The 25,400-nt window shown below is 43.5% G+C and overlaps 1 protein-coding gene across 2 annotated transcripts in view; it reads left to right on the top strand.

The window, feature by feature from the left end:
* The first annotated feature begins 2,599 nt into the window (after positions 1-2,599).
* The window catches only part of PDLIM1 (PDZ and LIM domain 1), a 53,800-nt gene continuing 30,999 nt past the window's right edge, over positions 2,600-25,400 (top strand). The window contains exon 1 of one of the 2 annotated variants that reach the window (XM_063103308.1): positions 2,600-2,822. In XM_063103308.1, coding sequence (XP_062959378.1) covers positions 2,727-2,822 — 96 coding nt within the window. In that variant the 5' untranslated portion in view covers positions 2,600-2,726. Of the gene's footprint in view, positions 2,823-4,959; positions 5,088-25,400 lie in introns of those variants that run through there. The other variant, XM_063103309.1, reaches the window with a different exon arrangement.

Genomic DNA, 25,400 nt, shown 5'->3' with positions numbered 1-25,400 from the left:
GAAGCGGGTGAAAAGAAGAATTGGGAGCCCAATTCTCCGCCCAGTCGTTGGCGCAGCCAGTCGAGGGTCCCGGTCCCGCAGCCAGCTGGCTTGGAGTGGCACTGGGAGGAGCAGCACATGGGGACCCAGCAAAAGAAGTGTAGACCCTAGGAGAAGAGTTGGTACAGGAGGGATAGGACCAGGTGGGCAAAGACGTCTTTGTTTGGTGAACCTCTGAGCTTGGGTTCCGGTTCTTTTTACAGAAAAGAGAAGCAAATCACTAGGATGTCATCTGACCAGGGCACTCTGGAGAGGCAGTTGCACCGGTTTGGGGACTTGGGAGGTGTTGTGTGCGCCCACACTCAGCTATGGTGAGACCAGAGCTTCTGGCTGCTCTCTTGCTGGCTGGGCTGAGCTGGGTCTCACTCAGATCCCAGAGTGGACTCCCAGTCTGGAGTCACATAGCCTTCCTCTCTGTTTCACGATCTCCAGGAATGGGAGCTCTGCAGCTATTCCTGGCTATTCACAAGCAGTATGGCATTGGCCAAGTTACCTGGCAAGTCCAGGGCTTGTCCTGGAGAGTGAATAAGATCATATGTAAAGCCTAGCACAATCCTAGACTCACTGTCTTCAAGAAGTGGGGCTGTTATTCCAGGAAGCAAAGTCTTCACACAGTGGCTCTGGAAGGTCCTGGCCATAGCACTCTGGGTGTGGGTGTTGCCAGCTCTGCAGAGGCCAGACTGGGGGAACCCAGCCAGCAACTCGCTTCCCACCCAGTTCACATTGTAAAACTGGACTGAGAGCTGGAGAGACCCCTTGTCCACCCTGACTCCCTAGACCACTGTTCCTCTGGCCTTTTCCTTTCCACCTTGCCTCCATTTCTTCTGCATTCTCCCTGCCCCCCACGGCAATACCCAGATGTTTAATGGAGGCTGTTTAGGTCAACAAACTTTCACGGAATGCATTATAATAATAATAAGGCAAACTGAAATTCAGAAAGGTTGCTTAAAACCCTTCGTCTAGTACTGGGCAGAAGTCAAGGGTCTGAGGGAAAATACAGACAAGTAGGTGTTTAAGGGAAGAGAAGATTGCTTGTGTTTTGGGGTGAGAGCTGGGTATTTTCTGAGTATATGCTGTGTGCCCAGCTCAGAGCTAGCTGCTGGAGGATGGAAGGGGAGATCAAAAAGACAGACGATGAGGTCCCCATCCTGAGAAAGACTAGCATTTAGTCTCCATCCAAGGAGCTGAGACCGTTTTATTGATGTTCATTTTGAAAGCTTTACATCATTACAGAAAATTATTTTAAAAAATTCTCCCCAATTCCTTCGCCCAATACAAAGCTAGTTTTTGTACTTTCTCCTTTTCATCAATAGGTAGATATAGCTTTTATTTTTTAACACGGTTTACAAATAATTTTGTTCCACTCTTTTCACATACTTTGAAAGCACATTTCCCTGTCTCATAGTCTTCATGATTATTATTTTCATCCCGCATACTATTTCTTCACGTGGCCATACCATATTCAGCTACTTTTCTGTTACTGGTTGATTCCCATTTTTTTGTCTTATAAATAAGGAGGCTAGCGGGAGAGGGGATAGGGAGTAATTGGGTAAGGGACACGAAAAGTAATTATGATTTGTATGATGAACATGCTACTAATATTGATTTGATCATCACATACTGTGCACCAATGCTGATAGTCAACACTGTACCACATAAATATGCATAAATAAAAAAACTCTAGGGCCGGCCGGTGGCTCACTCGGGAGAGTGTGGTGCTGATAACACCAAGGCCCCGGGTTCAGATCCCATATAGGGAGGGATGGCCGGTTCGCTCACTGGCTGAGCGTGGTGCTGACAACACCAAGTCAAGGGTTAAGATCCCCTTACCGGTCATCTTAAAAATAAAAAAAAAAAAAAAAAAAAAACCTCTAAAAAAAATAAATAATGAGGCTATAAATATCTGTGTACATGTAGCTTTTTTTTTTCTTTTAAATTATGTCCTTGGAATCAGTGCCCAGAAAGGAGATGACTGACTGGGTCAAAGCTTTGACTGTTTTATAGCTCTTGCTATGTAGAGCCAGACAACCAAGAACATCTAACAACGGCGCTGTGTAGCCTCGAGCAAGTCTTCTAACGTTGGGCAGACTCAGTTACTTCATCTGTAAAATGGGACTAACTGCCCCAGCTGCCTCATGCAGCACCAAATGAGATCATTCGAAAGCGCTTTTTAAACATCACTATCACTTACCAAAAACAAACGTGAAGATGGTGCTGACCTTAGAGCTGACTTTAGCACTTTTGAACTCGTTTGCCAAAGCGCCCAGCACGTGTTTGTGTCTGCCGCGGTCTGTCGGGACCCGCTTCCCTCTCACCTAGCGCCCGCCGCGGGGCAGGGAGCGGCGGTGCAGTGGCGGGGCGGGCGGCGGTGGCGCGGGGGTCCTGGGCGGAGCTGCTGGGGACCCCGGTCCCCCGATCTGCCCCGGGCTCTGTGGGAGGGCCTCTCGGCCGGGGCCCTCCGCCGGCGCGAAGGGTGGGGAGCGGCTGCGGGCTGCGGGCCGCGGGCGAGAGGGCGGGCGGTGGCAACGCGGCCTGGGCGGAGCAGCCCCCGCCATCGCTCCCGCCCGCCCCAGGCTCCCGGGGCCAGCGCCGCGCGCTCTTTCTCCGACAGCTGCCCGCGGAGCCCAGCGCGCCGCGCCGTGTCCTGGCCGTCTGTCCCGCGGGTCAACACCCGCCGCCGCCGCGCCATGACTACCCAGCAGATAGTCCTCCAGGGCCCGGGACCGTGGGGCTTCCGCCTCGTGGGCGGCAAGGACTTCGAGCAGCCTCTCGCCATTTCCCGGGTAAGAGCAGCCAGGGACGCGCGTGGGAGCCGGCGCGCCCGGTAAGGGAACTGGGGCGGCTGGGGCCCCGCCGGCGCTGTCGGGGAGCGAGCCCGGGCCGCGGCGGGGCGGGGCGCGCCCAGGTGCGCAGGGCGCTGAGCGCTCTCCGCGCGCCGGGGTCCGCCACCCCTTCCCGGCTCTGCGCTCTGGGAGCAGCCGGGCGGCCGGCGGGCGCGCTTCCAGTGTCCGCTAAGAAGAGGGCAGTTTTCGGTCCTTGGCCCGGGAAGCGCGGCCCGGCGTGTGGACGCGCTTTGTCGACCGGCGAGGGTCCCCGCAAATCCCGCGCGCTGGGAGACCCCACTTCCCCCCCCGCTCTTCACAAATCGCAGAGTAGCAGAAAGCCGTATGGAAACAGCCAGAAAGACCTGGAAAGTGAGGTGGAGTGGGTGAGAAGTTTACTAGGGGGATTGAGGGGGATGGAAGGCGAGTGGGGTTAATCTAATCACCACCGAAACAACTAGTTTTCTGCAATTTGCGCTTGATCCTTTGCCGGGTCTCACTTCCCAAATACCTTTCGGAGAAAAGGCGAGATTTTGGAAGGAAGCAAGCAAACCAACCAACCCAAATAGACCCTCTTGGCTCTTCGTCTGTGGGCGGTGGCCAGGCCATCATTCTGCTTGGCTTTCCCAGATTATCCGCTGAGCAGCCCTTTTTCCTCAGCGGAAGAGTGGTTCCTGGGGTGGGGTTCCTAGCCGGTATGTGGTGGAGGTGCTGGTGCTTGAAAACTTAGAGGGGCCTCGTGTCTCTGGAAGGGCCGCGTTCTTTAGGGGGACCCCAGGCCCAAATAACGTGGAACCCCCAGGGAGACCCAGGCTTTGGGCCCAGCACAAGGTCGTTGTCCCAGTGAAAGTCGCCACATTGAGTGCCTGCACCTGGAAGGGGGGGTGTCAATAAAATATCTTTTGATTGAAAGGAGAAGGAGCAAAAGCGCGCTCCCCATGACCACGCCTTGCCTAGAGGCCGCACATTCCATTCTTGGGCCTATCTGCCTGCTGAAGCTCACCTTAAACTTGTCTCCCTAGACTCTAAACATCCTTTTTTTTTTTCTTGCGGGGGGGGGGGGGGGGGATGGAGAGGGAAGGGGAAGACCCTTATGTGTCCTTTTGACTTAAGCCTCTGCCTCCAGCCGCTGAAAGAGTTTGGTGGGAGGTGCAGGAGAAGAATTGGGGGCTTCCTCTTGGCTTCTCACCCAGCCACAGCCCTACCCACACTTTCTTCCAGGTGGGCCTGGTCCAGTGAGGAGGTCTTCTCTGACCATCCCACTCCCAGAAGGAGCAGGCAGCCCAGTTGTCAGGCCCTGTCTTCCACCTGCCTGCCTTTTCCCACAGAGACCTCTTGAATTATTCCCAAAGTTACACCCCCCCCCCCCTGGTCTGTCCAGCCACCAGCCGAGTTCCTTAAGCTTAGGAACTCTGCCTTCCTCAAATCCGGACCACTGCCCCCAATCCTGGCAGAGAGCTGCACCTGGCTGTTCTGGGTAAATCCTTGCAGGATTATTAATAAATGCTTGTTCAGGGAGGGCATTGCCTCCACACATTCAGACTCACTTACCTCATAGTCCATTTGTCCTTGCTCTTTGTGTCTATAATTAACCTGTCAGCCCTCTCCACTTCTAAGATTTATATATGACGTGGAACCTTTTTCAATCAGTGGAGGATGTATGGGCAATCTGTTAAAAGGGCAGTTACTGCCTGTCATTTTAACTACTTTTAAAACTCAATGCAAGTGGCACTGTGCAGGAATGATAGAATGGGGCGGAAAAACACCACACTGTGAATTCATTAGTTTGTACTTTCATATATTTATTTATTTATTATTAATGTGTACATGTTTAATGACCACATATCATATCCAGAAACTGCAAACTCCTCAGAAATGAGAGAGCTCCATTCTCAAGGTGTTCATGGTCTTGTGAGGGAAGCTAATCTTTATAATGCCCTTGGCAGACGCTTTAATTGAAAAGTGAAAGTGACTCAGGAGGTGACATTGTCATGCTGACAGTGATATACTTGTTTCTTCATCCCATTATTCCACATGGAAAAAATGTGAGCCTGTTCATCTCTTGGGAATGGGAAAACCATTGTTATAAAGGGATCCTGGGGTGGTAATCTGAAAATTGGTCCTGGTCTGGTGTCTGTTCCTTACTTGAGCTGTACCTGGGGTGAGCCTTCTATTGTCCGAGGCTGTCTTTTTATCTCTGCAATGGGGATTTGGCTGTGAGTTAAGGTATGGAAAAGTACCCCGTAAACGGTGAATAATAGTGTGGAGATATGAGCATTGACAAAGAGTTATATACACCTTCTGGTTGGTAGGTGTGCTACATTTATCATCCTGGGCAGATGGTTTGCTAGTATAGTTTTGTAAATGTAGACTTTGAGTCTCCACACAGAAGCCAACCATAAAATTAGACTGGGAGGGGAGTGCCTTTTATTCAAACAACCATGTTTGTTTTCTCTTGCATGAATTATTCTGGTATTGGCTCCAATCTTTTGTTAAACTGCTAATGCTTCTAAGTATAACTTTATAATCTTATGTACTTGAAATATTTTTCTTTGTCTTTTTTAACTTATTTATTGTGATGTAAAAACTTCATAAAATATAAATACATAGCAAATGATGATGATGATTATTTATTTATTTATTTTTTAAAGATGACCGGTAAGGGGATCTCAACCCTTGACTTGGTGTTGTCAGCACCACGCTCTCCGCAGTGAGCAACCGGCCATCCCTATATAGGATCCGAACCCGTGGCCTTGGTGTTATCAGCACCGCACTCTCCCGAGTGAGCCACGGGCCGGCCCTCATAGCAAATGATTATAAAGCAAACACCTATATAATCACCACTCAGGTCAAGAAATACAACATTACCACCACCCAGGAGCTCACTAAATGTAACCCCGTCCTGACTTAGGTAGTCACTTCCTTGCTTTTCTTCATAGTTTTACCACCTAAATATGCATCCTGCACATCATTGCTTAATTTTGCCTGTTTTTGAACAGATTCATACAGAACACATTTTTTTGTGTGCGGATAGCTTCTTTCACTCTTTCATGTTTTCATCTATGTTATGTGATACACTTAAAATTTCAGTACAGATTTCCAACTTGAAATAGGTATAAACTAGCTTTTTTTTTTTTTTTTAAAACATAGTTTCTCATTTAAGTCCTTGGGCTCCCTGATGATCCAGCCACACATTTGCCACTGTTCCCAGAGATTTCTGTCAGTTCCTGCTCCAAACCTACAGTTGTTCATCTCCTTTTTTTTGTTTTTTGGGTTTTTTTCCATGTCAATTTCTTACTTCCTCTAGTTGCTTTCAAGGGAAGCCTTTGAGAATCCACACCCAGGCCAAAATTGCTGCTCAGTTTATGGTGACTGTTTTTCTCTCCCAGCAACTGACAAAAGACAGGAAGGGGTGGGGCCAGAGATAAGGGGATGCTCTTAGTTGGAGGAACCGATCTTTTGCCTCTGAGTCCTGGAGAACCCTTTGCTGAGAGCTGCATGTTTATGGTGAATGCTTGTGCCCTTTGCTGAAGTATACCAAGGGGTGCTTAATAGTGAATACTCTAGCCAGAGGGTGGTTTCTGATTTTTAAGAGTGTTTTTTTCCAGATTCAAGTAGATTTTACATCATGTCCTAAAGGTCAAAAGAGTAGGACTTGTCTATCAGATGGTGAAAAGCAAGAAATGTCCAAAAAGGCTCATTGTGTATTAACGGCTTTTGTGCTTTACTTCCTCATTCTGTGGAATTGATCACCTGGGAAATGTTAGCCGCTCCAGCGGATCACAGCTGACCTAAGGAGAGAGAAGGGAGAGGTTGAATCAAAGGGAATGGTATGTAAGTGAATGCTTGAGCCCTCTGGCATGAAATTTTACCCGGCCATGCTATCATCATCTGACCAGATACCTTTCCCTGCCCAGCCTCCTGGATCCCAACCTTGTTATTTTTTCTCTGAGGAGGAGACAGGAGAGAAGAATGGCACATGACTGAGAGGAGAGTGTCATCTGACCACTGGGGTCACACTGTCCTAGGCTGATCAGGACTGGGCAAAGTACCAATGAATTGCCCTGTGCTAGGACCAGGCTGGGACTGGCTTCCAAGCTGTGCACATTCCCTTGACCATGCTTCACTGTTGCTTCATAGAGGAGGGGACAGCTGGTATGCTGTGCCTTTTACAGGTGGGGAAGCTCAAGTGCTCACAGGTTAGGTAATTAGTTTGAATTTACATCAATTTTCATTGACCTACTTAACTTCCTTGTGAAGAAGAGGGTAGCGACTGGTAAAAAATGAGCAAAAGTGTTTGTGTCAGCCTACTAACTTTTAAAGGATGATTTGACTTCCAGGAGGTCTCAGGGGAAAGACTGGAGGAAGCTGCCAGGACTTCTGTATGATGCCTGGTAAAATGTCCAGGGCAGAGACTCAAGCTGAACTCTGTTCCTGGGCACCTCACTGGGTGGCCCTGGGCAAGTTTCATGACTTCTCTAGTGATTAATTCTCTGTAAAGATAAAATAAAATAATAAGCAAGCAATTGCAGTGGTTTTCTTTGAATATGAGAGCCCACATTTTTATTGTTAAAATGTCCCAGCCTCTCATGGCATTAGTTGTACCTTCAACCAAAAGTTGATTGAGAAAACATACTATGAATTCAGAAATACTTTCAGATGAATTTGTGTTGTTAATGACAAGAGCATCTATTTACACTTGAAAGATTTGTTTGAGAAATATTTATTGGATCTGCTTGTAATAATAACCCTAGTTAAAACATATATAGGAATAAAAGGAGGGGGGGCTAGACTGTTTGCTGGTGGGAGAGCATGGTGCTGATAAAACCGAGGTCAAGGGTTCCGATCCCTGCACCAGACAACTGTCAAAAAACAAAAATGTATATAGGACTTTTTATATGCCAGGAACTATGTTAAGTGTTTAACATATTCTTTCTGTGATCCTCACAAATATCTTGTGAGGTACAGTTAAGATCTCTATTTTACAGATGAGGGAACTGAGGCATGGAAACATTAAGTGCTTTGCCTGCGTCATACAGCAGGGAGTGGTAGAGCTAGAATTTGGCTGAGCAGTGTGGCTTCAGTGCCTGCAGTCTTAAGCTCTATGCCATAATAATATTTTAATAGCAGCTAACATTTTTTGAGTGCCTGCTCTGTGCTAAGCATGCACTTGCATTATCTTCCGTACTCCCCAAAGCCCACGATGGAGGGACACAGGACACAAAGTTAGTACACTGCAGAGCTGGCATGTGAAGCCCGGACTGACTCCCGGGCCACCTTTAGCCACTATATTCTGCCTTCTAATAAACCATAGCTATCAATATTTTATTGCTAACAATATTACCCAGCACACAGCTCTGAAAAGTGCTAGGTGTTGCAGGCATCAGCTCCTCATGCCAGGGCCTCTTGCACCCCTGAGGGTTGGCTGGCAACCAACCAGTTGCCTTGTGGCCTCAGCTCAGAGCATCCTAGACAGCAGTACCTCTCCTCCCTGTCCTTCTTGAAAAGCCAGGAGCCATGGCCCCACTTGGGAGAATTTACAGTTCACTTATAGGATTCTGTGCCCAAGTGGACAGTGAAGAACAGAAGAGTAGAGGAGTTGAAGGATTGGCTGGAGAAAGGCCTGCTTGGGTGTCTAGGAGGAGATCTGGAGACAATTTGTAGTAAATGAAAGTGACCAGGGGGCCGAGCCCGTGGTGCACTTGGTAGAGTGCTGCGCTGGGAGCGCGGCGACGCTCCCGCCGCGGGTTCGGATCCTATATAGGACTGACCGGTGCACTCACTGGCTGAGTGCCGGTCACGAAAAAACGACAAAAAAAAAAAAAAAAGAAAGTGACCAGGTACTGAACAGGTTTACCTTGTGGCAGCCAAGTCAAGTCCAAAACAAAATATACTCCAAAAACCTAAGACAAAAAAGGTAATTCTTAAGTGGCTTTTAGCACCCTGTGTGACAATCGAGATTGTTATTAGCCTCATCATGTGTGAATTGGAATGCTCATTCATAGCTGAGGTCTGTGGTGTACTTTCCCACTTGTAATACACTGCCTCCTTGGTAAATATCATAAACATTAAAAATGCTTTTCTAAAGAGCACAGTAGTTTTATAGAAGGCCATGTTCCTGACCAAGGACTCAGCCTAATTTTATAGATATGACCACTCCTATAATATCAAGTAAGACAATGAAGTCATAGGTATGACCTGCATAAGGTAAAGATGTCAAGGGCTGGTTGGTTCCAGTGTGGTGCTGATAACACCAAGCTCCGGGGTTTGATCCCTGTACCAGCCAGCTGCAAAAAAAAAAAAAAAAAAAGAAAGAAAAGATGTCTAAAATATGTACAGATAGGTTAAATTCAGATGATGCAGTGACAATTAGCATCTATTTCTTTTTAAAAAATTATAAAAATATTCATGCTTCTAAGGCTGAACATACCCATACCCTATAACCCAACAGTTCTAATTAAATACTCTATAGAAATGTGTCCACATGAGCACCAGAGGACATGTTTGAGAATTTTATGAATTTTCTCAATAGTCACACATGATAGCCCCATTTTGAAATGATTCGAATGTCTAGCAACAATAGAATGGATAAATAAATGGTGGTGTAGTTATATGATATAAAATACCACAGCAGTGAGAATAAAGGAACTACAGCTACACACAGTGACATGGATCTCTCTCTCTCTCTCTCTCACACACACACACACACACACACACACACACACACACACACACACACACACACACACACACACACACACACACACACACACACACACACACACACGATGTTGAGATAAAGAAGCCAGACATAAAGAAGTATAAATACTGTGTAATTCCAACTGTGTAAAATTAATGAGGAAAAATTAATCTACAGAATTAAAAGTCAGGATCATGGCAAACCTTTGCGAGGAGGTTTCTAAAAGAAAGGATGCAAAAAGGGGGCTTAGAAGTTCAGGTGCTGTTAACATGGGTGCTGTTAACATGGGTGTGCTGTTATCTGGTGCTGTTAACGTGGGTGTGCTCTCTTTGTGAGAATTCATTCAGCTGTGTAGTTATGACGTGCATTTTTCTGTATGTGTGTTATATGTTAATAAAAAGCTTACATAGAAACCCTTGTGCTTGTTCTAAAAGATCAAAAGATATAATGGAAAGCAAAAGGTAAAAGCCTTCCCCACTCTTACTTCCCAGAGATTAACACTGTTAACAGTTGGCTGCAAAACATTCCAGACTTTTTTCTATTCACATAGGATTTTTAAAACCAAATTACCATATCATGGTAATGACTATTAGACTATTAGACAATTTGGACTTCATTGATTTATGCTCACTGCCTTATTTTTACTGCAACAAATCAAGAATTAAAGACATCTTGATGATGTTGGAAAATGCATTTTTGGTATCAGCTGGATTGGGGTTCAAACCCTATCTTGTCCCTTTATAAGCATGTGTGTCCTTTGGCAGATTAGCTCCTGAAAGCAGTATCCTCATTTGTAAAGTGGTAATAATAGTATTTGTCTTCAGAGGTTGTGGCAAAGATGAAGATGATGTGTAAAGAGAGCCTAGTACTACAGTAACACATACAAAGCATCAGGATACAGTGGTACTATTAAAAAAATATATTAATGGTAGTAGCTACTATTTATTGAGTACTTATTGTATGCTAGACATTGTTTTAAACTCTTTACAAATGTAATCTCATTTAATCCTTCCAACAAGCTAATGAGGCTGATACCATTATAAATGTCATTTGATAAATGAAGAAACTGAGTCATAGAGAGTAACTTCCTCAAGGTTTAGTAAATGTTTAGGCTTTTGGTTGTGGGTGGTAGTTGGAGCTATTTATTTAAAAGCATCTGTGGTTCAAAGGGGCTTGTTTGAGAAACTCGATGACTTTTTGAGAAATTGGTCAGGGTATTCTGTTTTGATTCCTGCTTTATTATATTTCTATCTGAGAAATGAGCAATAAATCTCTTTGAATGGCCACCCTTTAGCACTAATAACTTGCACTGGGCGTGAAGTGAAGCTGGATTAAGGCCCAACTCATCTACAAGCACATACCCTACTTTATTGCCTCATTTCCCTGAGAAAATGGTTATAGACTAACCAGAACATTTTGAAACAGTCCTGGAGTTTTCAAGCCAACCTGTATAAGCTCATACAGCTTCTGTGGCTATAATGTGGCTTCAGAGTCTGTGCCATAGCTTGGGCCCACAAACAAAGTGAGTCAGAAGAGTGTGACTGAAAGAGAGTTCAAATTCCACATCTTAATGGCATATTGCAGGGCTGGGTCCTGCTTTGTCCCCCAGCTTAGAATCTATTAAATTTATACCTGAATATGTTGACACAGCCATTAGATCAACAGAGGTTGTGCATAAAGGCACATGGCATTGAGATTTAACTTGAATTTCACATTTCTTTATTCCAGTCATGTTTTGTATAAATGCTGAATTATAACTGTCAATATTTATGCTTTCTTTCTCACTTACTTGTAGATTTAAGGTGCTTTGCAATACAAAAACATATTTATAATATTTAAAACACAACATTTTAATATAGAAGAGGAAAGAGAGAGATGTGCCAGGAACTTTAAATCAGTTGGTTTCTGTAATCACTTACTACATTTAGCTGTGAGTTTTCTGGCCAAGGCAAAATAAGAACCATGTTGAGTTATTTAGACATCTGGATTGAAATTACTTCTATAATGTTCCATTTGCAGAGCACCTTTATGGACATGATCAACATTATAGGGGCTGTATTTTTTTTTTTTTAACTCTATTTTGGCAAGAGATAGAGAAGTATTATTCTAATGGACATTTCTTTCAAGGGCCTTCTATATACTTTAGTAAGAGTATTACCCCTTGATATTGTTTTTGAAGGAATGGAGATTTTTAAGGTTTAAGTATTTTTTGTCTACCTGGTGACTTAACTTTGTATCTCCTTGATGTTTCCAAACCTGGTGAGCATTAGAAATTTCTGGAAAGCTTTAAAAAATATAGATTCCTGGGTTCCACTGTGTAGACTTTCTTTGGTAGATATGAGGTGGGCTGTGGAGCTCTATCTACCTTTTTAACCGTCTCCCTCCAGGGATCTGATGACTAACTGGGAACAATTGCCTCACCTTTGCAGATATCACAGTTCTTCCCTGAATTATCGGTGAGCTGAATTGATTTTTGGACTGAGGGTTAGATGCCAACTCCAGAGGCAAGATTAACAATGTTCTGTGAACATTCGGAAAATTGACCTGTGGTCCTGTCCGCAAGTAAAAGTCATAGAACCTTCTGAATAAAGACAGTTTTTCCCTTAGGAAAACGAAAACAAAACCTCTGCATCAGAACTGTTTAAACTATTTGACAAATATTTGGTTAAAACCCCTATCTCTCTGAAAAGGGCAAGAATACAATTTCTCATCCAGGCTAGAACACTTTTGAGAATGAAATGAAGAAATTTTGATAGTTAACCTGGGAAAATATGTTACTGTCTTGGGCAAACCAAACTGTCTGATAATCCTAATCATAATGTGTTTCTGTATATAATTGTGCTTTACATAACTTTTATTTATTTATTTTTGTGACCGGTAAGGGGATCGCAACCCTTGGCTTGGTGTCGTCCGCACCACGCTCAGCCAGTGAGCACACTGGCCAGTCCTATATCGGATCCGAACCCGCGGCCCTGGCGCTCCTAGCGCCGCACTCTCCTGACTGAGCCACGGGGCCGGCCCTACATAACTTAAATTAAGCCACTGGTGACAAAATCATTTATATGAAGGGGCCAGGAGGAACATAAATGAGTTTTCACTCAGGGGTGAGGCAGTAAGAAAGTGAATGGCTGCAAGGATGATGATAAATGGCAACAGATACTGGGGGTCTGTGCTGGGGCAGTAGCGCATGGTGGCGCCTGGGGCCAAGTGGAGAGCATATGCCTCATCTAGAAGGGCAGAGGCTTCTCAGTTGGTGCTGATTGTTCCCATATGGAAATCTAGGCCCAGAACTGGCGGATTTTCTGATTTTTCACGAGAAGCTGAGAATCTAGGGGTTTGTGTAAAATTTACCAATATATATAAATATTGGCAAGTAATTTAAATTAAAAAAAAAAAGATTGTGGGCTGGATTCATTTTATGGGCCTCCAGTTTTCAATCTTGAGCCTGGGAGTTAAGGAACCCCATCTAGCTGTCAATAGAACATGTGATTTTTATTTTTATTTTTATTTTTGTGATGACCGGTAATGGGATCTTAACCCTTGACCGCACCACACTCTCCCAAGTGAGCTAACCGGCCATCCCTATATAGGGATCCGAACCCATGGCCTCGGTGTTATCAGCACCACACTCTCTTCCAAGTGAGCCACGGGCCAGCCTAGAACATGTGATTTTAAGTAGGACTGCTTTCTAAAAGGTCCACTAGGGGAAGCCAGCCTCAGACTGGCTGGTGTAGAGGCTTAATGGGCAATGCTTTGAATGGATCTGCTTCTCTGAACTGCCATTAGAGAATATTTGTCAAATGTAGTTCCCTTAATCTCAGCTGAGCTAAGGATCAGTGGTTGTTTCTTGGCAATAACTGGGCAGTTGATGTTTGATGCTGTGTTTAAATATTTAAATTCCTTTGTTGGTTCCCATCATTTTCCAGATAAAGTTCAATCTTCTTAGCAGGAAAAGAGCAAGGCCCTTATAGCCTGGTCTGTGTTTACATCTCCAGCCTCATCCTCTTCCTCTCCCTTTACTTCCTGTATTTCATCCATCTAGTCCACATACTGTTCCTGTAACTTGAAATTGTGGCTTTGCACAATTTCGATCAGCACCTCCTCCAGGAAGTCTTTCCTGATTCCACCTTTAGGTCCTGTTGCCTTGTTGCTTCTAGCACAACACTCCTCAGCTGTTGTTCATGCCTGTTGATGGCAGGCACCATCATTTTCACAGCTGTATTCCAGTGCCTTGTGTGGTTCTTGGAATCTACAACAATAACTCACATTTTTAGAGCTCTGACAGTGTGCTTTGACTGAAGGGTCTCCTGTAATCCTTACAACAACCTTCTGATGTCAGGACTGTTATTTTCATACCTGTTGTGTAGATGAGAAGAGTGAGGCACATAGAGGTAACATATCTCACCCGAATACACTTAGCTCACTAGTCACAGAGATAGGACTTGAACCCTGACCATCTGACTCCAGAAGCCACATCTTAACCAGCAAGTTACTCTGCCTTTCAGAATGTACCTGAGGATGCCTGATGAGTGAATGAACGAGAGAGAGAGCGGGAACAGGGGAGGGATGAAATAGAAACATGGCATTATCAGGGAGGAGGAGGGTTTTATCTTTTTGTCATAGCCAGTGGGTATGCATCCAGCTCTGTGTAATAGCAATATCATTTAGATGTTTAGTTATTTAGGGCAGGGCCCGTGGCGCACTCGGGAGAGTACGGCTCTGGGAGCGCAGCGACGCTACTGCCACGGGTTCGGATCCCATATAGGACTGGCCGGTACACTCACTGGCTGAGTGCCGGTCACGAAAAAGACAAAAAAAATAAAAAATAGATGTTTAGTTATTTAGATGTAAGTTGAAGAAAAGTGAGAGAGCTACATCATAGTCCTAGTTTGCACCATTTAGAAGTGGAATTAAATTCCTCAAAAATCTTAAGTGCTCAGGACTCTGGCGGTAGTGCACAGGTTTAAAAGGTTTTTACGCTGCATTATGAGCTTGTAGTGTAGAGTGGTTATACAGGTTGGCCTCCAAACAAGTGGTGCCAGCCAGGGGATGGGAGTGGGACGAAGGGTGAAAGAGACATGAGTGAATTCTGCAGAAAATGGCAATTGTTCATTAGTGGAAATCGTTATGCCGAAGCCCATTTATTTATGCCGAAGCCCATTTATTCTTGCAGCAAGAGTTGTGTGATCTAATTTTATGGTCTCTGGAGAAGAAAGTTGGCAGAGGGATTTTGGGGGATGTCTACTGAGTGAACAAGTCTGTTTCTTTGGAGGTGAGTCTGGGATTTATTTATATTTTTTATGAAATTGAAGCTGACTCCATTATAAACTCATTCTGATGGAATTTGATGGTCAGTAGGAAATGCAAATAGACAGTGTGGTCTAGTGAGTTAAGTAGACAGACTCTGGAGCCTGCCATGGCCTGCTGCTCACCAGCTGTGTGAACTCAGGCAAACTACTTAATTCCTCTTCCTCCATTTCCTCATCTGTAATGATGCAAATAACATTGCGTACCTGAAAGCATTACACGAAGATTGGTAAATTAACCCTTGCTAAACACTTAGATTGGGCTTGGCACATAATAAACACTCATTAACTTATATCTGTTTTTATGATTATGATTATGATTATGGTGAATAGTTGGTGTGTGGCAAGTATTGGAATCCACCATTCAAGACAGTAACTACCTAATGTTGGAAGTACAGTTCTTCTCTTGTGTTGCTCTTTTCAGTTCTGTGTTATGATTTGTGTATTTTATAAGGGTTGGGGTTACTGAGCCCCAATTTAGTACAGAGCTGTGGCATGAATGTCCTATGGCAGGGAGTCACCCATCCAGCAGCTGGAGTTTGTGACACTCCAGTTCCTTGTGTAGAAGGCAATGGCAGACGAGTCTCCTTAATTCTGGATTTCTCATCGGCTCCAACAGTTGAGATTGGAGCCTCTGATTGTGGTGTTGTGCTTTAAAAAAAAAAAAAAAAAGCGGAATTTGGAATGAGGGGATCTGGTTTCAAGTTCAGGCTCAAGCCCTTAGCTTTGTGAACTTGAACCAGTCACAGCTTCACTGAGACTCAATTTCCTCATCTGTAAAGTTGTCTAATATGTTGGCGGTGAGGTCATCCTTATTATTATCTCAAATAGGAGATTGTATGTGGGAGGGCTTTGTCAAAGGCAAATCCCATAATTTGTTTAAATTCATTTTTTTTTCCAAAAAGAGATGGTTCAGGAGAGGTTTCAAGATGGCGGCGGCTGCGGCGGCTGGCGCGGAGTAGCTGAGGTGGAAAAGGTGGCCACTGGGCCTCAGGCAGCCGGGAAACTTGTGGACCTTCCCCTGGCCATCTCTTAAGGGAGGACTGCTGCTGCTGGCCGGTCGTGGGGGCTCAACGCCACTTTGCCCCCGGCAGGAGAGGCTGCCTCATTTACAGGCAACAGCTTTGAAGTGTGGAGCAGGAAAAGAACTGATTCTTAGCTGCAAAAGTGAGTCTTGAAACAGGGAACACGGCGCCAGGGCTGCTGTGGATGCAGCCAGGATCCCGGAGACCGGGGCCGCGCTGAAGAAGGCGGCCAGCTGCCCTATTCAGGATTCGAGGTTTCAGGCCGGCATTAAAGAAGATTCCTGGGAGCGCCCGAGCGGCGCCGCGACTGAACAGCCCGAGGCGGCAGCGCCGAGAACACGGAAGGCAACAAACCAGAGACAGAGCGAGCGCCCGACCTGGCACAGCACTGTGAGTGATCCCTGGCACAGCTCTGTTCGGGGGGTGAATGCCCACGCGGCTTCCGCCTGCACCACCAGGCCACTCATTGCCCCGGTGCTGCCTCCATTTTCCCAGGTGCGGGCAGCTCCGCCCTGCTCGGCCATCACTGAGCCCATTTGCTTGGCCTGGCGCGGGGCTTTCCGGACCCTGCGGGCCGACCTCCTCTCCCACTCCCTCCACGGTTCTCTGGCAGGGCTATGGGTGTGGGGCGTCCCGACCAGTTTTGGGAGGGCTAGGAAGTACGGGCAGGCCGACTGTCACTCCACCACACCCTGGACTCCGCCCCGGTAAACTTCCTGTTACTGGGAGGCAGATACCATCTCTGCGACCACCAGTTTGGAAAAAAGCCTAACGAATTTCTGGTGGGGAATAGTGTGGTAGGAGAGTTCCCAGGTCCGCTTGAACCTGCCGGAGAGCAGGCTGCAGGCGGGCACTAGACTCGGTTTATACCGGGGGGATACAAAGGTGAACAAGACCCGAAAAAGATCTACACAGTGCTACAAAGGCACCCAGAGAGACCGGTCATCTGTGCCTAGCAGAAACCTGGTAGACTTCCTGGGCGAGGCGGTGCTGAGCAGGGTCTTGAAGGCCCAGCTGATAGACGAGGGGTGCAGAAGACACGCCCCAGCCCAGCACAGTGTGCACAGAGGGGGGAGACCTGCGGCCAGGGAGGCGGAGACTCGACAGGAACCACACACCCGGTGGGGTCGCCACTGCACGATCTAACAGCCTGGGCCAGAACACACGGAACGGGGAGAAGTCCTGTACAGAAAGTGAAAGCTCAACAGAGATCACACACCCTGTGGTACGTGATCCACCAGCCCAGCAGAGTACAAGCTGACCAGAAAGGTGGCTCCCCGGAGAAGCCCAAGACCCGAGGCAACCACACACACAAGACACTAGAGGCCAACTGAGCAGTCACGGCGGGAGCCATACCAAATTGGCAACCACAGCAACATCCTAGTTAGTCATTAGTCTTAAACCGGTGGACTGTGAAACCCCCTGCCACAATGAATAAACACCAAAAAAAAGACAGCAGAAATACAAAAAATCAAGAAAGTACACCACCAAAAGTTAATAAATCTCATACTCTAGATCCTATAGAACAAGAAGCCCTTGAAATAACTGACAAGGAATTTCGAGTGATAATTCTAAGGAAACTGAATGAGATACAAGAAAACTCAGCTAGACATCATGATGAAATGAGGAAAAGTATACAGGATCTGAAAGAGGAAATATACAAGGAAATCAATTTCCTGAAAAAAAATGTAGCAGAACTTGCTGAACTGAAGAAATTATTCAGCGAAATAAAAAACACAACGGAGAGTTTAACCAGCAGGCTTGTCGAAGTTGAAGAGAGAACCTCTGAACTTGAAGATGGGCTGTTTGAAATAACACAAGCAGACAAAAAGAAAGAGAAAAGAATCAAGGACATGGAAGAAAATCTGAGAGAGATATCAGACAACCTCAAGCGCTCAAATATCCGAGTCATGGGTATTCCAGAAGGGGAGGAAAATGGAGATTCCATTGAAAACATATTCAACAAAATAGTGGCAGAAAACTTCCCAGGTATAGGAAAAATCACTGATCTTCAGATCCAGGAAGCTCAACGATCTCCAAACGTATTCAACCCAAAAAGGCCTTCTCCAAGACATGTCATAGTCAAATTGGCAAAACTCAGAGACAAAGAGAGAATCTTAAAAGCTGCAAGAGAGAAGCGTCAATTCACCTATAAGGGAGCCCCAATCAGGTTAACATCAGACTTTTCATCACAAACCCTAAAAGCTAGAAAGGAATGGGATGATATTTTCAAAATACTAAAAGACAAAGATTGCCAGCCAAGAATACTCTACCCTGCAAGGCTATCCTTCCGAAATGAGGGGCAAATAGTATATTTCTCAGACAAACAAAAACTGCGGGAGTTCACTACCACAAGACCACCCTTACAAGAAATCCTCAAGGGAGTACTGGGTTTGGTTCCTGAAAAATAACTACCACTGCCATAAAAACCCAAGAAAAATCAAAACCCGCTAGTACAATAAAAATGGCATTCATGAAGAGAAAACAAGCTAACAAAAACACTATCTACAACCTAAGGAACCAACAAACAAAGAAACCAAACAGTAAATCAGAAAGCAAGGAACAAAAGACACCTAAGACAACCAAACAACCAATAAAATGCTAGGAATAAATCAACACCTTTCAATAACAACTCTTAATGTTAAAGGCTTAAATTCCCCAATTAAAAGACACAGACTGGCTGACTGGATCAAAAAGCAGGACCCAACTATATGCTGCCTACAAGAGACCCACCTCACCCATAAAGATTCACACAGACTAAGAGTGAAAGGATGGAAAAAGATTTACCATGCAAACAGAAAAGAAAAACGAGCTGGAGTGGCTATTCTTATATCTGACAAAATAGACTTTAAACTAAAAACCATAAAAAGAGACAATGAGGGACACTACTTAATGATAAAAGGACTGATCCATCAAGAAGACATAACAATCATAAATATGTACGCACCCAATGTTGGAGCAGCCAGATTTATAAAACAAACTCTATTAGACCTAAAGAAGGAAATAGACACTAATACCATAATAGCAGGGGACCTGAACACTCCACTGTCAATATTAGACAGATCATCTAGGCAAAGAATCAGTAGAGAAACACAAGATCTAAACAAGACTCTAGACCAATTGGAATTGGCAGATATCTACAGAACATTCCACCCAACAACCTCAGAATATTCATTCTTCTCATCAGCACATGGATCATTCTCCAGGATAGATCACATATTAGGTCACAAATCAAGTCTCAATAAATTCAAAAAAATTGGAATTATCCCATGTATCTTCTCAGACCACAATGGATTAAAACTAGAAATTAATAACAAACAAAACTCTGGAAATTATACAAACACATGGAAATTAAACAGCATTCTACTTAATGACATATGGGTCCAAGAAGAAATCAAGCAGGAAATCAAAAAGTTTATTGAAACTAATGAAAACAATGATACATCATACCAAAACCTGTGGGATACTGCAAAAGCAGTATTGAGGGGAAAATTTATTGCATTAAATGCTCACTTCAGAAGAATGGAAAGATGGCAAGTGAACAACCTAACACTTCACCTTAAAGAACTAGAAAAACAAGAACAATCCAATCCTAAAGTTAGCAGACGGAAAGAAATCATTAAGATCAGAGCAGAACTGAATGAAATTGAAAACCAAAAAACAATTCAAAAGATCAACGAATCAAAAAGTTGGTTTTTTGAAAAGATAAATAAAATTGACAAACCATTAGCTTGGCTAACAAAAAAAAGAAGAGAGAAGACTCAAATAACAAAAATTAGAAATGAAAAAGGCGATATTACAACTGATTCATCTGAAATACAAGGAATCATTCGAGACTACTATAAACAACTATACGCCAACAAATTTGAAAATCTGGAGGAAATGGATAAATTTCTGGACACACACAAGCTCCCAAAACTGAACCGTGAAGACGTAGAAAATTTGAACAGACCAATAACAATAAAGGAGATTGAAGCTGTTATCAGAAGGCTCCCAACAAAGAAAAGCCCAGGACCAGATGGATTCACAGCAGAATTTTACCAAACATTCAAAGAGGAATTGACACCGATTCTTTACAAACTATTCCAAAAGATTGAAACGGACGCAAATCTCCCAAACTCATTCTATGAAGCAAACATCATCCTGATACCAAAACCAGGTAAAGATATAACCAAAAAAGAAAACTACAGGCCGATATCCTTGATGAATATAGATGCAAAAATCCTCACTAAAATACTAGCAATCAGAATACAGCAACACATACGAAAAATTATTCATCACGATCAAGTGGGATTCATCCCAGGGATGCAAGGTTGGTTCAACATACGCAAATCAATAAATGTGATACACCATATTAATAAACTCAAACACAAGGACCATATGATCATCTCTATAGACGCTGAAAAAGCATTTGATAAAGTTCAGCACTCATTCATGACAAAGACCCTCTATAAGTTAGGTATAGAGGGAAAGTATCTCAACATAATTAAAGCCATATATGCCAAACCCACTGCCAATATCATCCTGAATGGGGAAAAGCTGAAAGCTTTTCCTTTAAGAACAGGCACTAGACAAGGATGCCCACTCTCACCACTCCTATTCAACATAGTGTTGGAAGTACTAGCCAGAGCAATCAGAGAAGAGAAGGAAATAAAGGGCATCCAGATTGGAAAAGATGAAGTCAAACTGTCCCTGTTTGCAGATGACATGATCCTATATATCGAACAGCCTAAAACCTCTACAAAAAAACTGTTGGAATTGATAAATGATTTCAGCACAGTAGCAGGATACAAAATCAACACACAAAAATCAGTAGCATTTATTTTCTCCAATAGTGAACATGCAGAAGGAGAAATCAAGAAAGCCTGCCCATTTACAATAGCCACCAAAAAAATAAAATACTTAGGAATTGAGTTAACCAAGGAGGTGAAAAATCTCTATAATGAGAACTACAAACCACTGCTGAGAGAAATTAGAGAGGATACAAGAAGATGGAAAGATATTCCATGCTCTTGGATTGGAAGAATCAACATAGTGAAAATGTCCATACTACCCAAAGTGATATACAAATTCAATGCAATCCCCATCAAAATTCCAAAGACATTTTTCTCAGAAATGGAAAAAACTATTCAGACATTTATATGGAACAATAAAAGACCACGAATAGCCAAAGCAATGCTCAGCAAAAAAAATAAAGCTGGAGGCATAACACTACCTGACTTTAAGCTATACTACAAAGCTATAATAACCAAAACAGTATGGTACTGGCATAAAAACAGACACACTGACCAATGGAATAGAATAGAGAATCCAGAAATCAACCCACACACTTACTGCCATCTGATCTTTGACAAAGGCACCAAGCCTATTCACTGGGGAAGGGACTGCCTCTTCAGCAAGTGGTGCTGGGAAAACTGGATATCGATATGCAGGAGAATGAAACTAGATCCATACCTCTCACCGTATACTAAAATCAACTCAAAATGGATTAAGGATTTAAATATACACCCTGAGACAATAAAACTTCTTAAAGAAAACATAGGGGAAACACTTCAGGAAATAGGACTGGGCACAGACTTCATGAATACGACCCCAAAAGCACGGGCAACCAAAGGAAAAATAAACAAATGGGATTATATCAAACTAAAAAGCTTCTGCACAGCAAAAGAAACAATTAAAAGAGTTAAAAGACAACCAACAGAGTGGGAGAAAATATTTGCAAAATATACATCTGACAAAGGATTAATATCCAGAATATATAAGGAACTCAAACAACTTTACAAGAAGAAAACAAGCAACCCAATTAAAAAATGGGCAAAAGAGCTAAGTAGGCATTTCTTTAAGGAAGATATCCAAATGGCCAACAGACATATGAAAAGATGCTCAACATCACTCAGCATCCGGGAAATGCAAATAAAAACCACATTGAGATACCATCTAACCCCAGTTAGGATGGCTAAAATCCAAAAGACTATGAACGATAAATGCTGGCGAGGCTGCGGAGAAAAAGGAACTCTCATACATTGTTGGTGGGACTGCAAAATGGTACAGCCTCTATGGAAAATGGTATGGAGGTTCCTTAAACAATTGCAAATAGATCTACCATACGACCCAGCCATCCCACTGCTGGGAATATACCCAGAGGAATGGAAATCATCAAGTCGAAGGTATACCTGTTCCCCAATGTTCATCGCAGCACTCTTTACAATAGCCAAGAGTTGGAACCAGCCCAAATGCCCATCATCAGATGAGTGGATACGGAAAATGTGGTACATCTACACAATGGAATACTACTCAGCTATAAAAACGAATGAAATACTGCCATTTGCAACAACATGGATGGACCTTGAGAGAATTATATTAAGTGAAACAAGTCAGGCACAGAAAGAGAAACACCACATGTTCTCACTTATTGGAGGGAGCTAAAAATTAATATATAAATTCACACACACACACATACACACACACACACACAAACTGGGGGGGGGGGAAGAAGATATAACAACAACAATTATTTGAAGTTGATACAACAAGCAAACAGAAAGGACATTGTTGGGGGGGAGGGGGGAGGGAGAAGGGAGGGAGGTTTTGGTGATGGGGAGCATTAATCAGCTACAATGTATATCGACAAAATAAAATTTAAAAAAAAAAAAAAAAAAAAAAAAAGAGATGGTTCATAAAAGAATGTGAACTTAATCTGTTTATGTGTGATTCCATCCAAGTCCCATCTGATGATGATGTCTTCTGACTTTCTGGGATTTCCGTTGGCTTCCCATCAGCTTGGCTAAAAAAAAAAAAAAAGAAAAGAAAAAACGAAAGAAATCAAAATGAAAGATAGGCTGGCTGGGCCTCAGTTACTTAGAGTCTTAAGACTGGTTCTAGCGTGTCTAGGACATGTTGGGATATACTTAGCAGAACTGCCTCTCCCACAAGACAGTTTGAACCAAATGCTGGCAATTCCAAACTTCTTAGCAGTTGAACATGAGAAAGTTAAAAGAAACTTCTATTTTATCTTCTCAACCCCCAACTGCCCTAATCTCATTGTTTGAGTTTTGTGAATGGTCATGTTACAGGATAACGATGTTGAGGGAAATCATTATTTGATTTTTAAAATAAAAATATTTTTGATGTTTTTGAATTATTAATTATAAAGCATGAAATGAAGCAACCTGATTACATGTTTAACAATGCTAGATAGTTTAGATTCAATCAGTCATTTGACATTTTTATTGTGCACCCGCTATGTGCCAGTCACTGTGCCAGTCACTGGGGATACCATGGCACCAAAGACAGACAAAGTCCTGCCCTCACACACCTTACCGTTTAGTAGGCCTTTAGACATTAAACAAGGAAATCTACAAAATAGATTGACAAACATAATGTGACCAGTGCCATGAAGAAGAACAGAGTGTATTAAAAGGATGACAGGGAGATATAGCTTAGATCGAAGGTCAGGGAAGGCCTCTCTGAGAAGGGTCATTTAAACTGAGATCTGAAAGATGAGAAGTTAATCAGGTAAAAGCAGGTGCTAAGGTCCTGAGGTAGAAATGAACTAAGGGAGGCTCTATAGCTAGAGCTTAGGGGAAGTGGCGTGATGAGGGTGGGGAGGGAGGCACCGGCTTTAGGGCCCTTGTTAAGGATTATGGATTTTGTCCTAAGGGGACTGCTCTTTAACACTGGTTATGATAAATGAGTTCGATTAGACATTATCCTCCTTGATTCAGGCTGCTCCCCTTAGAGTTTGCTAATCTAGCACCATTGTCAATCCCAAATATAATAATGCCATTTAAAAAAATGAGCCTGCATTGTCCCTTAGAAAAAGCGAAATATATGTGAACACACAGCAGATCAGCCTTCTTGAGAAGATGGATTTGAAAACAAGAGGAATTTGTTTTACTCCGTGTGCTGGGTGACTCAGAAGCCAACTCCCCAGTGTTGACCGAAATGAGAGCAGCCTGTGCTTGCCCGTATAAAATGTCTTGTCCTGGTGGCTGGATGAGAAGAAGGTCTGAACCTTGGACTGGGGGTTTTCATTTTCTAAAAGCTAGATCTCTGGTAAACAGAAGATGGGAAAGCCAGAAAGGAAGGTTAGGAGGTCAGGATCTTTGTACTGGTTTCCACATCCTGCCACATTCCTGGAGAGTTTTGCATGATAAAGTCATAGCATGTTCAAGCTGGAAGAGACCTCAAGGATCAACTCATCCATCACTCATCTTATGGGGTCGGTGCTGATGGGGGGCGGTGGGCCACGACAGCGGCACTAACCCCAGCCACCCTGCAAGGGTTCGTGTTTTCAGTTTGGTGAGGGCTGATTGGAAACTGGCTGCTGAAAACTGCATCAGATATGGAGGCTTAGGGCCTAACTCACATGTCCTGGTTTGGGGCCTTGAAGGACCTCTTACCTGTAGTTCAGACTTATGGAGATACACAGGTGTTCACAAGATCTTACTCAATTAGAGCCCAGGAGTCATGGGCCTTCTGCAAGGGGAGGCCAGAGCCCTGTGGACACTGGGAGTCTGGGGGTGTTAGCACCATCCTGCTCCTGGTGGGCTTAGAATTCCCATCCAGGAAGGTCTTTTAATGTGGAAAAAAGTCATGAGCTTACCCTGGGATGATGATAGAAATATTGTTAGCATACCTTAATTTAGAAAATACCTAATAGCAAAAAGTTACTCTGAGGTTAGTACTACTTCAAAATGAGTTTGCACTTCATCGTAACAGCATTTGTATTCACTTGAAAAATAGTTGTACATCTGTGTGGGAGACATGATATTTATCCAGCCCACATGTAATGCTCAGTAGACAGATGATTTGGGAACCTGTTGCAGTAATTGGCTTCCCCCAAGCATCGGTGGTGTGTAAATTTGCAACCATACTACTATGCTTTAAAATATTCTTTATTGCGTTTTTTGATTACAAAAGTAATCCAAGCTCAATGTAAAAAGCAAATACACTACAGAAATGTATAACTATGAACAATTTAGTGTGCAGTGTTCCAGTTTTCTTCTGTGCATATGACATATTATTAAGGTTTTTACAGAAATAGAATGTTATTGTACATATTGTTCTCTAAATGTATGTGTATTTTTTTTTTTTTAATGTAATTGACGACTTATTTTTGCAGCAAGATTCAGTGGGAAGAACACTAGGTCTGGTCCAGGATTAGTGTCGTGGCTCTGTGATATACTAGTTGGATGGCTAGTAATATAATAATATACTAGTTGTGTGCTCCTGGGTAAGTCACAGATCTAAGCTTCAGTTTCCTGGTCCCTAAAATGGGGACTGATGTTTGCTCTTCTTTCTCACGAGGTTGTTGTAAAGATCCAGTAAGATCATACATAGACAAGGACTCGTTGTAAACGATAATGTATTACACAGATATGAAGGATTATTATATAAACTTATGATTTCAGCCCTCTTTCCTTTTTAAATGGTATGATCCATATCAGTGAATACTTAACCTGGTGGTAACTTACTCAGTGGTTTCCTTGGATGCAAATAGTAACTA

The sequence above is a fragment of the Cynocephalus volans genome, chromosome 7 (assembly GCF_027409185.1).
Source record: "Cynocephalus volans isolate mCynVol1 chromosome 7, mCynVol1.pri, whole genome shotgun sequence".
NCBI lineage: Eukaryota > Metazoa > Chordata > Mammalia > Dermoptera > Cynocephalidae > Cynocephalus > Cynocephalus volans.
This window is presented reverse-complemented; position numbering and strand designations above follow the sequence as displayed.